Source organism: Notothenia coriiceps, unplaced genomic scaffold (assembly GCF_000735185.1).
Source record: "Notothenia coriiceps isolate Sejong01 unplaced genomic scaffold, NC01 NC01_scaffold00006605, whole genome shotgun sequence".
In the NCBI taxonomy this organism is placed as follows: Eukaryota; Metazoa; Chordata; class Actinopteri; order Perciformes; family Nototheniidae; genus Notothenia; species Notothenia coriiceps.
The window spans coordinates 267,913-284,003 of NW_011339306.1; the positions used below are offsets into that span (position 1 = coordinate 267,913).

The 16,091-nt window shown below is 40.0% G+C and overlaps 1 protein-coding gene across 2 annotated transcripts in view; it reads right to left on the minus strand.

Annotated features, from left to right (window-relative positions):
• ttll5 (tubulin tyrosine ligase-like family, member 5) overlaps positions 1-15,963 on the minus strand; it is a 48,258-nt gene extending 32,295 nt beyond the window's left edge. For both annotated transcript variants that reach the window (XM_010769173.1, XM_010769172.1), the window contains exons 1-14: positions 15,900-15,963; positions 15,411-15,548; positions 13,107-13,213; positions 12,920-13,002; positions 11,932-12,038; positions 11,511-11,641; positions 11,300-11,382; positions 9,520-9,589; positions 9,328-9,412; positions 8,049-8,150; positions 7,859-7,950; positions 7,541-7,648; positions 1,188-1,269; positions 801-862 (exon numbers count right to left, since the gene is read on the minus strand). In XM_010769173.1, coding sequence (XP_010767475.1) covers positions 801-862; positions 1,188-1,269; positions 7,541-7,648; positions 7,859-7,950; positions 8,049-8,150; positions 9,328-9,412; positions 9,520-9,589; positions 11,300-11,382; positions 11,511-11,641; positions 11,932-12,038; positions 12,920-13,002; positions 13,107-13,213; positions 15,411-15,469 — 1,171 coding nt within the window. In that variant the 5' untranslated portion in view covers positions 15,470-15,548; positions 15,900-15,963. The remainder of the gene's footprint in view (positions 1-800; positions 863-1,187; positions 1,270-7,540; positions 7,649-7,858; positions 7,951-8,048; positions 8,151-9,327; positions 9,413-9,519; positions 9,590-11,299; positions 11,383-11,510; positions 11,642-11,931; positions 12,039-12,919; positions 13,003-13,106; positions 13,214-15,410; positions 15,549-15,899) is intronic.
• Between the last annotated feature and the right edge of the window lie 128 nt (positions 15,964-16,091).

Sequence of the window (16,091 nt, forward strand, 5' to 3'; positions counted from 1 at the left end):
AATACCATTAGGCTGAAACCACAGACATAATGGTTCACTGCCAGTTTATATGGACGCCTGATAATCAGCGGGCTCCATGTATCCTATGAATAGTATTAGGCATAAATCAAAGGATTAAGTAATCAGGAGATGTGAAACTTTGGTTAATATTTGTCTATTATTTAACTTTTAACTCTCATCCACAAGTATGAGATTCTCTGTGGTTTAACCCTCAACATTAATGTGTATTATGAACTCTTGTCCTGCATTTTAAATGCAATAATTAGGAGGGGAGGAGACATAACAGAGACTCATCTCATTCCTGCAATAAACACTGTTGTATAAACAGTGCATCTCAGCCTTGGGCCTGCCGTTCTTTTGTATTTTCATGCAAAAGAATGCATTCATTTAACATGTTGGATCCAGTTTCTCAAGAAAGGTAAACGACTACAAAACAATTCTCTCTGTTGACGATTTGGTCCGCAAGTCATTTTCTGTTAATTAATGAAGTCTGTGGTTAGTTCTCTCAACAATGGAGCTCCTATTATGAAGTCATACCGCTATTTTTGCCAGTTTACAAAAACTCAACGAGCGGAATAAAGGAAAACAATAAGCATTAAACAATAGACGACTGTCTCTGCCTGCTTCAAACCTGCTGGTTACAAGTGAAAGGCATCTATGCCAAACATATGAGTAATCAAGAAGTTCTTAGGTGGTTGATGCAGTTATTTCACAAGCATATCATTTATGTCATGGATTTAAAAATGTGCATGAACTAAATGTGGAAGTTGTATTTAATCATTGTTTCAGCATGTACTCACCCACAAGTGAAAACATGTCTGCAATCATGCTGGCCTTAATCTTCAGATCCAAGGGCGCATCGCTGTAAATAAGTTGATTTAAGAAAGTAGAATTGTAAAAAGGAAACAAAGACATTTTAAAAAACGGGTAAAGATATTGAGTCATAAGAAGATAAAGCTCTGTTGCTTGACCTTGACAACGACCAAACTGACTCAACAGTTTTTGTGGAATGTAGCCTGAGGGTATATGCTTTTACAAACAGAGGGCATGTGCCATTTCCTTCAATGTGCCACTCATTAGCATTTCTTTTGGTTGCATATTAAAAAAACTAAAAACCTTTTTCCAATAACAGATTCTCCTGAAACAACTAAATAAAGATTCAGATGATTAAGACCCGTGTCACTCACCATGCCAGGGAGGGAGAAAGATTCACCTCCAGCAACCAGGGTTTGAGGTTGGAGTCAATGAGCACGTCAAAGCCATACAGTTCTACACAAGGAAACACAAAATGAATCAAAATGTTTCACCACAGACTGGGAAGCAGAACAAGAAAAACCTCTTTACATCTGCTCACTGCAAATAAAGCATGACGGCTATCAAAGTCACTAAAGTGTCCATTATGTGGCATTTGGCAACATGGACTTTTACTGCTACTGATTACACGCATTTTATATCCAAAGAGAGAAACATTCACCGAAGCCTGCTACTGAGGGATTGGCTCAATTACATTAACTGAGTACATACACATTTTATCTGTCATGAAGTTCCTTACGCAAGACGGCGGATCAAAAACACAGTGTGGCTGTGAATATTTTCATACATACAGTCAATACTTTTCTCATGGCGGGGGGGATTAGGCAGCCTATAGTGTCACTACATATTAACAAGAGGGACGGCGCTCTAATGGATAGCAGAGAAAGCGTCAGCCCCATCATAACGTTTGTATCTTGCCCAACTGGGGCAATAAAGCATAGTCCTGAAGTACAAAGCTAGAAGTTTGACAGCTATTCTAAGTGGCAGAAACCAAGGGAATAAGAAATCCTTACGATATATACTGTATATATTTCACTCCAATAATAGCTAAGCTCTGAGTTGACACAGTAAAACCTTCTTACAAAGTGGTCAGGAAGTGCTACGTGTAAAAAGTCATCCATTTCAATTCCAATTTTCCCACTTGTTTCAGTGACTGATATATGGCTCACTGCGACATAGCCTATGTACACTAAGAAAGCCCTCACACTGCTCTGGAGAGTGTCACCCTGTACGCAGCAGCGTGAGGGGAAACCACAGTATTTTACAGGGATAGGGCAAAGAGAGCCAGGGGGAAAATCCTTCTCATTGCTCTTCAAAAGAATAGACTGTGTTGAGAATGGGCCAGGGGGGATGGAGGTTTCAAAGCTGCCATAACCAGCACTGTTTGTTCTAGCATCTCAGGTCAGTGCCAGTGTTAAGCACACAAAAGGCAAGCGTGACAGCGAGCAATGGCTTTATATTGCACTCAGTTGGATAATGTTAGGCTGGGCAATTCAGTTTAAGGGGATGAGTTAAATGTATTTGGCTCTTCATGACTTACATAACTTTTCATGATGGTACATAATTGTAGTTTCTCCACCCATACAGCTGTCAAACATCAAGTAGTTTTACTTGACAATGTGTATATATTTGGTCTTTTAATTGAAGTAGCACTGATTTAACACAACAGGATCAGGATTCTTACAAAACGGGGGCATGGGGTTTTAAATATGTGAGCACTTACCAGACAGTGAGACTAACAAGCTGCTATCAAATTGCATTATAAGGACATTTAGTATCCAGGGTTTTTCCACACTGGTAACATTTTGACCGTTCTTTTTTTAAACTGTCTTTTGTTAGTTGCGCAATTCAATAGAGGTGTAATATTAAAAATCATTGGATTACTCTTTAATGACCTTCCTAAAAACATAAATGTATGTTTTATCAATATTTATGTTTTTAAGTTAAAAAATACATGGGATATATTCACTGGGCTTTACAACATGGGTCATGAGGTCCACATACTGTACGGTTGCAACATGAGGTCAAATTGGTGTAACTGTAAACTGTATTTCCATCATGGAGGTGAACTCGGCTGGGTTCCAAGATCAGTCGCCAAAAGCAGCAACTGAAGCTGCGGCTGCCATCTTTAACTTCTTTAACTTCTGAGGCGCGACAGGAGGGACCCCCACTGCTATACAGTACTCACTCACTCAGAGCACTAAGATTTTATTTTCCACTTGCCAGCTTATCCCCTTCTAGCCACTTCTGTATAAAAACATGCACATAAAACATTATGCATTAGTCTTGGGGAACAGCGTACTGGAATAAATGGGTTTGAGGCTGTAGTGCTGCTGTAGCGTGGCACCACAACAACAGGGGAAAATGGGGAGGTGTTACTCCACCTCCCCAGCCCCCGACAAGCAGGCTCCATGTGCCGCTCATTTTCCCCCAATTAGGGGCAGACGCCGCTCCTGCCCCATGAGCCCGCTCCCTGCTAGACACGTTTGTTCTATAGCTGTTAAATGTGCCCGCAGAGAGGCCACAACAAGCATCACAGACAAGGAGAGGAGAGGCAGCATACACCCACATCACACACATAAAAGAGGGAGGGGGAGTACAAATGTGACAGTGTAAAGAGATTCATTTTTTTCATTGTTGGATGGGTGCTGCTGGAAACTGCACCACAAAAGACAAAACGCCCAAAAACAATAATCTCTCCGCCCTGGCCATGCAGCCGGTTGGCCCACAACAACAGCAACATAAAGTGTTCCTTCATGTGTTTTCTTCATAGGCCACGGCAATTGGATCGCTCTTGCATCATTCTGAGATAAATGACTGCCTCTGAAGAGTTTCCCTGCTGGTGCAGCGATCACAGCGGAGCAGCTTGGAGCCTCAATCGTCTCATGACGACAACAAATTAAGGCTAACACAACAGCCTTATTATGATAGCGCGACCCAAACCGTGAATCATTCTTTAACATATTTTGAGTTATAAATCAGCCACACTGTCATCACAGGCAGACAACACTGTGCTGCAGCGCAGTGTGGGAGTCTCTGACAAATGTAAAACAGGGAGAGTGGTTCACAGACGGGGGATCCAACCACACTCAGCACTTAATGAGGGACGTTCAGTGGAACACAGGACCAGAAAGTGGAATGTTTTGTGTGTAATAAAATAGGTCTTTGGCTTGGCTAATCAGATCTTAGTCAAAACATCTCGTAATCAGCATCCCTCAGCAAAAAGCCTGTCCATTAATCACACGGCAGCGGTAAGGAGCAGCATGGGTGGTATTTTCTCCCCACTGACACACAACACGCACACACACACACACACACACTCTCACACCACACACACACATTTCTTACCGATGTAAAACAAAAAAAATCTGTTGTTTTTATTTCTTCCCACATGAGACATTACAGAGCTATAAAAAGGTTTTGTTACAGTATGCCCATTTAGATACGGATGTGCAATTTGAGCAAAGGGAAGAAATCCCATTTGAAAACAATAAACATAGTATTAAAGCCATTAATAGACATTAAAATTGCAGGCAACAATTTGCAGTAAATTAAGATTATAATGTGCTTTATGATCCTGCGTGGCTCCCTTCCAGACAAGCCAGAGAGCGTATAAAAACCTCTTAACAATGGCTGCTTTTATCAACACATGCGCTGCCCTAGCACGCATGTATTTGCTGCCCTGCATTCTCAAGCTTTACCTGTTTACAATTACTGGCAGCTGCCAAGGCCCAGGATGAATGCTGAGTGTATTGTAGGATACAGTAGGAGCGGGAAAAGTAGTAAGTGCAGGAGAAAGCAGAAGGGAGTCGGAGGGGCGGGCTGAACATGACTCCTTTGTGGTTTGGGCGTTTTTTTTTAAGAGATACTAGACTGGACTCCCTGGAGCTTAGACAGACCTGTGTGTTTGTAAAACTCTGGTTCCTACATGTCTCTGTGTTCATACTGTCCATACATACTCACTCACGCAACATGACCACACGGGGAGAAAGAGAGGAGCAGAGAGAGGATGAGGGTGGTCCTCAGGAACCATCAGTGTCTGTCTCAGGAAACTTAATCCTGTATAGACAGACTATGAATGCTGTAATTAACTTGCTTGAGGCCATTTGAAGACAACAAAATTACACTAAACTCGATGGTAAACTGATACAGCTGAAGTAGGGTAATGGCTATGTTCACAGCAGACCACAGCATATAAAGTATCATAGAGAAGGTGTAGAAGCTAATTGCTTCTGTGCCACACAATGACATTGATGTAGTATCAATGTCTGTAGAAGTGTCTATAGGGTTGTGTATTAAATGTCAACATTGTTGTACACAGATTTAAACACCCTCAAACACGAGTAAAAGTAAAAAGCCAGTATTTTGTTGTTCATGGCTTTATTTCCAACCTAATGTGGACTCAGACTAAATAATAATTAAGTCTTATTAGTTGCTGCCTTCAAAGTTTCACAACTGACACATGAATAATATCACCGTCATCAGTTTTTAATTCCATATCCTTCAACTACTTTCGATGTATACTTTAGATTTACTAACCAATATGATGTAGTTTTCCTTTCTTCTTTTACATAGAAGTAATGGCAACCTCTCAACCAGTAAAAAACATTTATTTCCACAAAAATCTCGAGGCCATCCCACTTAGTGAAGGGAAGTAATGTGTGTACATGGGCATGGTAATATATTTTCCTGCAACAAAACATTTTTGTTTCAATTCTATACCTGATTATAATCCCTATTTTCACTAAATGTGTGTAAAAACAAATATCCCAGGCTTATCTGAATGAGTGAATGATTGAGAATTTGAACAAACTTGTTTTTCTATCACACCAAAGATATTTTTCATCTGGTTGCTAATTCATCACGTGTGTGTGAGAGCCAGGTTGAGGCTTGGTAAGCCACATTTCCCTGTAAATACCTGCATGGTCAACATTCACACCCTGGGCTAATGTGGTTTTTCAACATAGCAGTTATGCTCAGGGTGCAGATAGCATCTTTATGCAGGCGGCAGTCAGACGGTGTGAGTCTGTGCTGCTGCGCGCCCCATACAGCCCAAACAACCACCAATCAGGGGGGCTATTATGTCTACAGGAGCCTGTCACAACTGCAACAGCCCTTTGTTTTTTCTAACGTGAAAAGGAGTGTGAGCAGTTGAGGGAGAATCATAAACAAACAGTAACAGCGAGAGAAGAGGAAAAAGAGACAGTGGTGCTGAGGGAGGCTTGGCCAATGCGCTCCTTTCTAAACCCCCAAATCTCAGAGAGACTGCCAGGGAGGGAGAGAGAGAGCGCCGACAATTAGTGCCAACACTAACATGGGTAATGGCTCCAAAATGGAGTTCACACGAGCCCGCTGTTAGGCAAGAGCAGCCAAGAAAACAGTCAGCCTAAATCAGGGCAGACCTGAATGGGAACGCAGTGAAGAAAGCAAATGCCTGCTTCAGTCAATAGGCCCTCCACGACCCGGCAGCCAATCAGAGGGCAGCGACAGGCAGGAAGGCTCCACACTGAGCGACGACTGTCTACCAGCTCAGCTCGGCTCACTGGAGAAAGAGTATGGAGGAACTGCTGGACAATGCATGAAACTCAAAGGAAGTGTGAGCGCTGAGGTATTGACCATGACTAACAATGTGTATTTGCACTGTGAGCAGAGGAGGGAAATACATCTCAAGTAAAAATGTTGTGAAGTTGCAATCGTTAACATTTTTGTTACCTTATTCACATAAAATCATATGAGACCTGACAATCCGGCAAATACCAGGTATAGGTTTAGTAATAGAAATATGCTTCACCATGTTGCCTCCACATCTTTTGGTAATTCCCAAAAATAAACCAATTTCGGATTGATAGTTGGAGAACCATGCATCATATTTTCAGATCCCTTTCTCATGTGTTGTCCTTTATTTGGGAGACCTACCAGAGGAACTAACAGGGAGGGATAGATAAGTTCGGAAAATATTCACTCTTGCAGTTAAAAAAACAAAAGTGGTTACAAGCCGATCGTCCTACAGTAGGCCATTGAATTGAAATCATTAAAGAAATTCACGAGATGAAGAGACTGGCATTTTTGTTAAGACTAAGAAACAACTTGTATACTGGAAGATGCTCCAAATGGTTAAAATATATCACAAAATGAACATGACATTGAGAACCCTAATTCTGTTAACCTTGATTATTTGTGAACTTACACACAACGTACGCTTTGCATTTATCATGAGTCCATAATAATCAGGATTATTTCTCATAAATCGCATACTGTCTGGCAACAATGTTATTGTATTGTGCTGTTGGTTGTTTATTGTGTTTTTTATTGTTTATTGTCTGAAAAAACTCAATTAAATGAAATAAAAAAAATATATATATATGCTTCACATTGCAATGGCCCTGTATCCATATGCTAACATTATAATTGCCTCCTTTTTAATATAATTATGAATATTTTGAATATTATTTAGTTTATATTTGTTTGTATTATTTAAGATCTTTCGGCTGTTTTTACATTTGCTCGTAGTTTAAAAAAATAAAATAAACGTTTAATTTTGTTAACCTCAACATGTTACTGTTGCTGCCTTTGAACTCCTAACTAGGCACTGATGTGGTACTGAAGTTTGGATCAGTGCAAGTGTAAGAGCCTACAAGGACAATACACACTTTAGTGGTAAACTCCGATGGATTAGATTACAAACTGTGTGGTGGAAAACATTTGAAGAAGAATATGAAAGTATTACCAAAGCAGTTAGTCTTGTGGGGAACATACGTCTTGCAGGCGGTGGCTATCTGTAGCTCAGCACTCAGTAGAGCTTTGATGATGAGGTCCTCCACCTGCCTCATCAGCACTGGAACACACAACATGTTTGTGTCACTAGCGTCCAATAATTCTTTTTTTTTGGGTCATTTATAGACATTTTAGTTTGAATCTAAAGGAAAACAGATCAGGCTTTTCGAAAAAAACATGTGTAAACTAGTTCAAATTCCCTCCACTTTACTTGCATCAAATCAAAAGATGAAAAGGATGAGAAAGGGAAGACAATAAAGTTTTGACTCACATGTGGTGTCCTTCCCCTCCTGCTTCAAATACCTCAACAGTGCACTCATACTCCACTTGTTCCCATAATCCTCAACTTCAGGGTCATCGCAGCTGAAAGGCAGAAATGCACTTCAAACGGGTCTGCTCTAATAAATGGATGAGTCGATGAGGCTTCCCATAACAGCTCCACATTCACCCGTGAGAGTTACCTGACATAGTCGCTGCTCTTTTTGTTCACGCTGTAGTTAGTGAGATGCATGAACGTGTTCTTTATGTTCTTTGAAGTCCGGTCATACTTCACTGTGGCAAATCTGCGGACAAAACGTTTCTGTCATCAAACAATCTCACTAAATATCTATCTGCTATAGTGACCACATTCATAAGGCTTGACTGAGTGGCGGGGGGGCACTTTGGAGTTTCTTTGGAGATAAGTCTCTGGCAGCGTTGGAGAGGAGTGCCACATGTGCAACAGTGAGAATTCCTTGGCAAACACCGTGTACCTGAATACCAACACAACCCGAAGGAATGTCAGGAGATAAAATAGGGATTCAGAATTTTGACCCTGATTTATTTCCACACTGTTGATCACCAAGCCAGCAAACAACAGGGCGGTGGCACACTGTTTCCAGCACGTACCTCGATCAAAGCAAAGAGCCAGTCTATAATCCTGACCTACCTGTGCCACAATAATAACCTCTTTGTGATTCATTTGTTATTCTTTCTCTGAATAAAAACAAATAATATCCACAAAATCATCCAAGATAATCTTTGAACAATAACACAATCAGCCACATTTGATAAGCACATCCTACAGCTGGAACAATAGAGCACTTTGTTTTAAAGTCACCACCACAGTCTGAAGAGTTAAGACTGCCCCCTTCTGGGCACTGATGGAGCACCTGTGGGTGCATCTCAAGTGAATTAACTAAACAAACAGTGTCTTCACTAGATAGGGCTGACACTACTTATTATTTTCATAAGGGTTTAATCCTGTGATTGCTGTTTAGATAAATGGATCTGCCATTTGGTGTATGAAATGTCAAAACATTTAGGAAAAAACTAAGTCCAAAGTGATGCCTTTAGATGACTTGTTTTGTCAGTCCAAGAGCCAACAATATTTAGGAGTATCTGATACAGAGAAAAGCAGGAAATCTCCATAATTAAATGGCTAAAAACAGTCTTTTGTGCCATTTTTGATGATTTATCAAATTAATCCTAACTAATCGTTGCATCTCTTACACCAGACCACTAAAAAACTAATACCTAGGCTTACACTCTTACCTATAATTTAATTAATAAAACAGTGGTATATTTTCTTTAAAATACAAATGTATCGTTATGGGGCCAACATCTACAAAAGCAGAAGTGAAGGCACTATTGAGTGCTAGATTTGAATATCAATTGTGATGTCATATTGTTTTTGAAGAAGATCATTGATGCCTGTATGATGTCAGGTCATATATAATGCAAAGCCAACAGTCAGCTCACCTGGCCAGGCCCTCCTCATACACGTAGATGAGAACAGGATCGTATGATGTCACCAACACGTACAACCGCACATCAAACTTGAACTCTATAAACAACAAAAAAGAGTCATAAACACAGTTTATTCAAAAAGCCAAAACATTTCTTACATATTAAAATGTGTCAACAGGAATTAGGTTGTGAAAAATAACTCACCATCAATCAGTAGTGGGTTATTAATGTAGCGAGACACCAAGATGTTCTCATCCATTGAAATCTGATTTGGCTGCAGATGATAAACAGAAACAAATCTATTATCAACACAACGAGGAAGATGAAGGCAGTAGATCATTATCACCTTAACAAGGTTCAAAGTGTTGAGTATGCGGACATTGGTTTGGGAGAAAATGTAATAAATTGACTAATTAACATAACTAGGGATATTGTAGATTATTTACAACAGTGATGAAGTGAAATGGCATTTTCAAGAGGATAAGTGTGACCTAACAAACTCAATAGAAAATCTCACTGGCAGAGTACGAAAAGCATTTTTATGGCCAATGTAGTGTTTTTATGTTCCACAATCCTCCGTACTGTAACTCCAATCAAATACAACAGCATTCCACACAGATGATGTGACCCTGCTGTTAACCATTAACATCAAAGAATTATCAAGAAAAGTTGGAGCCTGCAACGACACTGGCCATAGCGGGTCAACGTTCAATAACAGCCTATAAAAACACAACGTGGTGGTGGGAGATGGGTCATTTATGAGGTTGAAATGTGTTGCAGGTGGCAAAGTTGAGAAGGGGATGGGACGGAGGGGGGGGATAACCTCAGTGCTGGCTACAGTTCAGAGAAAACCTGAACCGAAAAAAACCTGAACCGAAAAAAAACTGAACGTATTTCTTTCTTCTCTCCAAATATCGCCCTGACATTCTTTCCACTGTTTCATAAAAATGCCTGAGAAGAAGAAGGATCGTGCATATGTTTTCCAAGAGTTAGAACCGTGTTGAGCTCCTCCAAAAGCCGAGAGTGATTTACTCCACAAAGCGTATTAATGTCTGAATCACTGGTTGATACTTACTTCAAAGACAGCTGTATACACACACACACACACACACACACACACACACACACACACACACACACACACACACACACACACACACACACACACACACACACACACACACACCAATAACATCTGGCTAACTGACTGCTTTAGTCACAAAGTATGTATGTCATGATGCTAACAGTTAACTACCTCTAAGTTTTTCATTCATCTGTATTAAAAGTTTAACACACAACATTTGGTTAGCTTAGCCTAGCTAAAAGCGTATTTTCCCAGATGTCAAGATATCCGTTAACACACTGCTTTAAATCGTACACATGATCTCACATGCAGGATAGTGGCAGAACTCGGTTTAAACCCGCCTTCACTATTCAATATCCCTATCCATACAAACACATGTCGATCAATTCATTCCAGCTTCAAACATTTATTTTGGGTCGCTGCGTTTGTCTGAAACGCGTGATGGAGCAGTGGATAAGATTTAAGGGATAAGAAAGACAAAAAGACATGTTTATGTTACATGAAGCGATGCATGGCATTGAGGGTTCATTCTGGAGAAGCTCAAATGTTTGTGAGTGCCTTTTAGCTCTGGAGAAATTATATTCACTTTTATTTATCATTAATTGTCAATAATTCATTAATTATTAACAAAAAACGCCGAACACTGTGAAACCAGGTTCCTAATTCTGATTGGCTGCTTTCCCCTATCTTACATTATATTAAACTGTATAACTTGAGCTTCAAACAGTTGTTCACAACCAAAACAAGTTATCTTAAACGTGGAATTATGATGTTCATTTTCACATTTTTAATGATGTCCTTCATCTCTCCTAAAATCTTTTAAAAGCACAATTTGAGGAGATGAAAAAAATACTTTTTACCAAGTCCAAACTTTGGGAGAGTCTGAGGATGATAACTCACGTTGCTGACCAGGTAGATGCCTCGCCCTCTTGAAGATGCCACTGGTTTAATAATCCAGGGGCCCTTGTCCTTGGCAAAACAATCTGAGATTGAGGCAGGAAGGTTGGGAAGAGATTCAAACAGAAATAACAATGTACATGTTTAGAATGTGCAATGCTTGCAAACATAAGGAGAGGTCTACTCTGAGAAACACAAGGAGAGGTGTTCTTACTGCAGAACTCCTGGTACTCCGAGGGAAGCACAAAGGTCTGAGGAACGATGTGGAAGTTTTTGAAGCCGTGAGTCTGCTGCATTCGCTGGATGTTTTTGTACAGTCTGTCTTTGCGTGTCAATTCATACGACCTGGAAATGAGCAGAATCTTGGTTTTAAAATGCTTCAGCACTCCACTTCACAGCCTCGACACTGACAGAACAAAAACACACGCATACATAACAAGCAATAGATCGCCCTCTGCCTGACAGCGTGATTCATGTCATGTTCCAGAGAGGCACTGGTCCAATCTAAGCGCGCTTTGCAGTGGAAGCCAACGAACACACCGCCTGAACTGACGGGCTAAGAATGGCTCTGTGGGGATATTTATAACACAGAAAGCAGTGGCAACACACTTACACTCTAAAACACTCTATTATACCTGGGAAAGTGGTTGACCTTCTGGAAATCTTGAAGGCTGCGTAGTATGTAAGGCTTGAGGTGAGACCCGGTCCACATGAGGTTAAAGTCATTGCTGTTTGGGTGAACCTGAACACAAAAAAAGAAAAATCAGATTCAGTGCTCAGAAAATCACATAACAAAGCCATTGCTCTCCACGTTGAGTTTCAGATATCTCTTTATATACTGTATATATTCAGAAGTCCACCACATGTGAAATCTCAGTTAAATGTTATCCAAGAAGCAGATCGTACACCAATAATCTGGAGGAATACAGCTCTTTTTGAAATGATCACATGTGAAAGGCCAACTTGACAGATCTTCATCACCCTGACATTATTTTATCAGTTTTATTTTTGTTTTACTCCAATAAGGAGGCAGACTTCACATTCAGTTGAGAGGGGAGAGACGGTTGTTTGCAATAAATGGCTTATTGAAGTTTGGCTGTGTCGCGGCAGTGGTAGACCCTCGCCTGCCTTTGATGATGGGTTAGCGGGAGTCAAGAAGCATCGAAATGAAATAAAAAGGGAATTAATTGCAACTGCTATGAAAGAGCCATAATGGGTATTGTGTGCCCTCGTTAAAAAATCTTTAGGTCGTTTTTTTTCCTTCGGTGCATTCCCCAGCTTTGACATTGATATTTATGTCAAGGCAAATGAAAAGAGGTCTACCATACATTATCATAAAGAGCCGAGAGGTGCATAAAAATGATGTGCAAATTCCCTATCTATACATTTTTGCACATTTTGCTGCCAGTGTCAAATTGAACGTATTTGTAAAAGTATTGTTTTAATTTTTTTATTGTAATGTTCTATTCTATTTTATGTATCTATAGTATACAACAAAACGGTAAAAAAGTCCTTGCAAGTGACAACCTACTTGGCAATAAATTAAATGATTCTGAATTTTAAAAAAACAAAGGGTTCTTAGTCTAATCTTTTCAATTTGCATGATTTATTGGAGAACATTACCTCATGGAATCCATGATTGGCGAGTAGTCCTCGTACCAGGCGGCTCTCTGTGCGCACAATCTTGAAGGCCAAATGATATCGCTCTAAGGACAACAAAATAGAATTAGTATTAAATGTATTAAAGGCTCCAAACTTTCAATATCCCACCATTACTTTTCTAAAAGTCATTCAAAGATTTGTAGTTTACCTCCAATAGAGCAGATTTCCCCATCTTTTGAAACAGCTGCTTCAGGGAAAAACAACAGGACGGGGATTGCCTTGCTGACACCGCTCCAGGCAATGCAGGGGTGGTCTCTAGTGGACAAACCATTCAAAGACACATTTTTTTTTAAAATCCAGAAAATAGAAAAAAAGTTGCGAAAATAACAATCTTACGGAAAACAACTTCCCATTAACAGTATCATACCAAATCACTGCAGGATGATGTGAATAGCTTCATTTCAGTCAGGCAGATAGAGACAGAACCACACACATGTCCAGGAGGTGCTTGACAATAACAAACCCATATGCTGTTTTAATAAACACGCTTGTAAAACTGAAGTCTATCTGATAGTACCAGACACAGCCTGCTTATCAGGGGCTGAAAACAAGATAAGGTACATATAGCATGATGATGGAGAAGAAGTCAACCAGGCATGGCCGCTGTTGAGAAGGTGCCGAGGCATGTAAGCAACTGCTGCCCCTAGTTTACATTTCTAGGTGTGTCAGACAAAGCTGCAGATAGATTTTTCACTGTGGTGGTTTTGTTGCATGTCCCTTAAATATTCAAGCTATTTTGTAACAAAAACAACTATAACGACGAGGGACATTTTACAGGGAAAGAGGCTGTGGCTCAGAGAGTTAGTGCGTTGGTTCAAACCCCGCTTGTATTGAGCATATGTAAGTTGCTTTGAATAAAAGTGTCTAACAAGTGAAATGTAATGTAAAAGAGAAAGTATCAGACAAAAGGCCAAATTGTTGCCATCACATTGATAATTTGTCAAAGTATAACTATTTAAGCTACAATTATTTGGTTAAAGCCATATTGCTAGTGTGCTTGTACATGAACTTACATGTGTTTGTCTTTATATGTGCTGTGATCGTCCTGTGTGTGCCAGTAATGCTATACTTTGCATTACCCTTTGCATTATTCAAGGTTGTCTGTTGTCATAACCGTGAACTGTAATGTTGACTAATATCAACCCCCTCTTAACAAATTAAGTGAAAAAATTAGAGTCCAAGTTAAGCAGAAGAACAGTTTTAAATCAAATGTGCTGTCCCTATTTGTTTAGTAATGAATTGAAGTCGGAAAGGATGCACTCCTGCAAATACTACATTTCTGCAACATAAAATCCAAGTGGTCTATTACAGCAGCGTGATAATGATGAATAAACTCATGTCATTTCTGCTCTGGTTGCATCTCAACCAGCCCCATCAGTGAAGAGAGCACTGGTCCCTGGGAGGTTAAACCCTATGCAATCTATACTAAGCTGATGGAAGTTAGAGACACAGTGTCGCCCAGTGTACGACTAAGAATAGCTTAAGAGGGAATTAAAGATAACTTAAAGCAACAGTTGCAGCTATGATCTGGATGCTCTTCTCTGTCATTCAGTTAAACTTTCATCAATTATGCAAAATAAAAGCTTCCTTGAGGTGTCATTCTGTCTAAATGTAGCTTGGTTTAAATTATTAAACATGGCTTCTTCTTTAATCCTGCCAGACAGATAACATTACATGATCAATAAACTACGGGAAAAAATAGTTATATAATACAGCTATTACAAAATGAACAATGCTTACGGTTTGCAGGGTGACACACTGATACTGTATTTAGAGGGAAATGTTGTGAGGTACTACGTAGCTGGGTCAGTTGGCTAAGGATCTTACTGACACAGAAAGAGGTCATTCAGAGAGCCTCGTCCAGAAGCTGCAGGGACTGTGAGCAAAGTCCTACGTGTCTCCACAGTTTGCAAACGTATAACTGCTATAAAAGCGATGCAAAAAATATCAATGGAAAAGCCTGTTTTAAAGGGAAGAAACACTCCCACACAAGTGTTTGTGATCAAATATGAGATGTAGGTAGGTATAAGAATGAACACTTTAAGTTGTCAGTAGTGTGGTGAAGTTGCACAGAGCTGCTATTTAAAGGCTAAACAAGGTCACTGAGTTGTTCCAGCCCTGCAAAGGTTTTTATGGTATTTGTTTCTTATCTGAAACAAGGATCTAAGGATAGACTGTGTCAAATGCTGTGTAGACTCTAAAGCCCACCAAAATAAGTGTGTGATTTGCATTATTAGGCTAATAACTGACTTTACCAAAGGTATTAGAAACATGACAACAGAAACTAAATTAAAATGAGTTCAGAAATAATCCTTATTTAACATTGAGATTAAGGATCAGTGATTATACGCTAAAATAATAGAGAAAGAATAATTAAATGGACTATTACAGTACACCATAGTCTCTATTATGTGACTCTACGGTAGACATAGTACTATTTGCAAACACTTACTCTTGCTCGTCTTCTGAGGAAGACTCAGAGTCCTCCTTACCACGGACCACAGCAGGCATTTTCACATTGAGAGAGGAGGACGAGGATCAAGTGTCTAGTTTTCACCATGGCACCTGACGCTACCAACACCAACACCAACTGCAAGAACACCTGACATTGTATAGCTGTAATGTCCATTCATGCACAATATAATATTAATACAGAGGCTAGCGAATAAATAATGCTTATTCGTATTGTCCTGAAGTAGTGTTTCACATTTAGCACAGGTAACCGAGAACAGATGCTTTGTACCTCTCGCTCTACCTGTAGTGAAATTATATTTCGTTACACGTCCAGTTAAGACTAAACCCAGACAGGCAGCCAAACACTCGTTAGCTTAATAACACTCACTGACATCCTACTTCAGGTACAGGAAGCTAGCTATGTAAAGTCTGCTTAGCTCGAGACGTTTTTTAAATGCAATACAAGCACACACAAACGCAAACTTGCCTTTAACTCTGAGAGCCAGCTAACTGCTAAGCTAGCTGTTATCACCAGGGCCAGTTGATCATCGCGGTTAATCTTCCTGGTAACTACAACAACTGAGTAGCAACAGAACAGGGAGCATGCGCAGTCCAGGATGATATTTATTTGTCCAAATGACCAAACTTTGCTTTGCATCCAGTGGTTGGACGCAGGTGG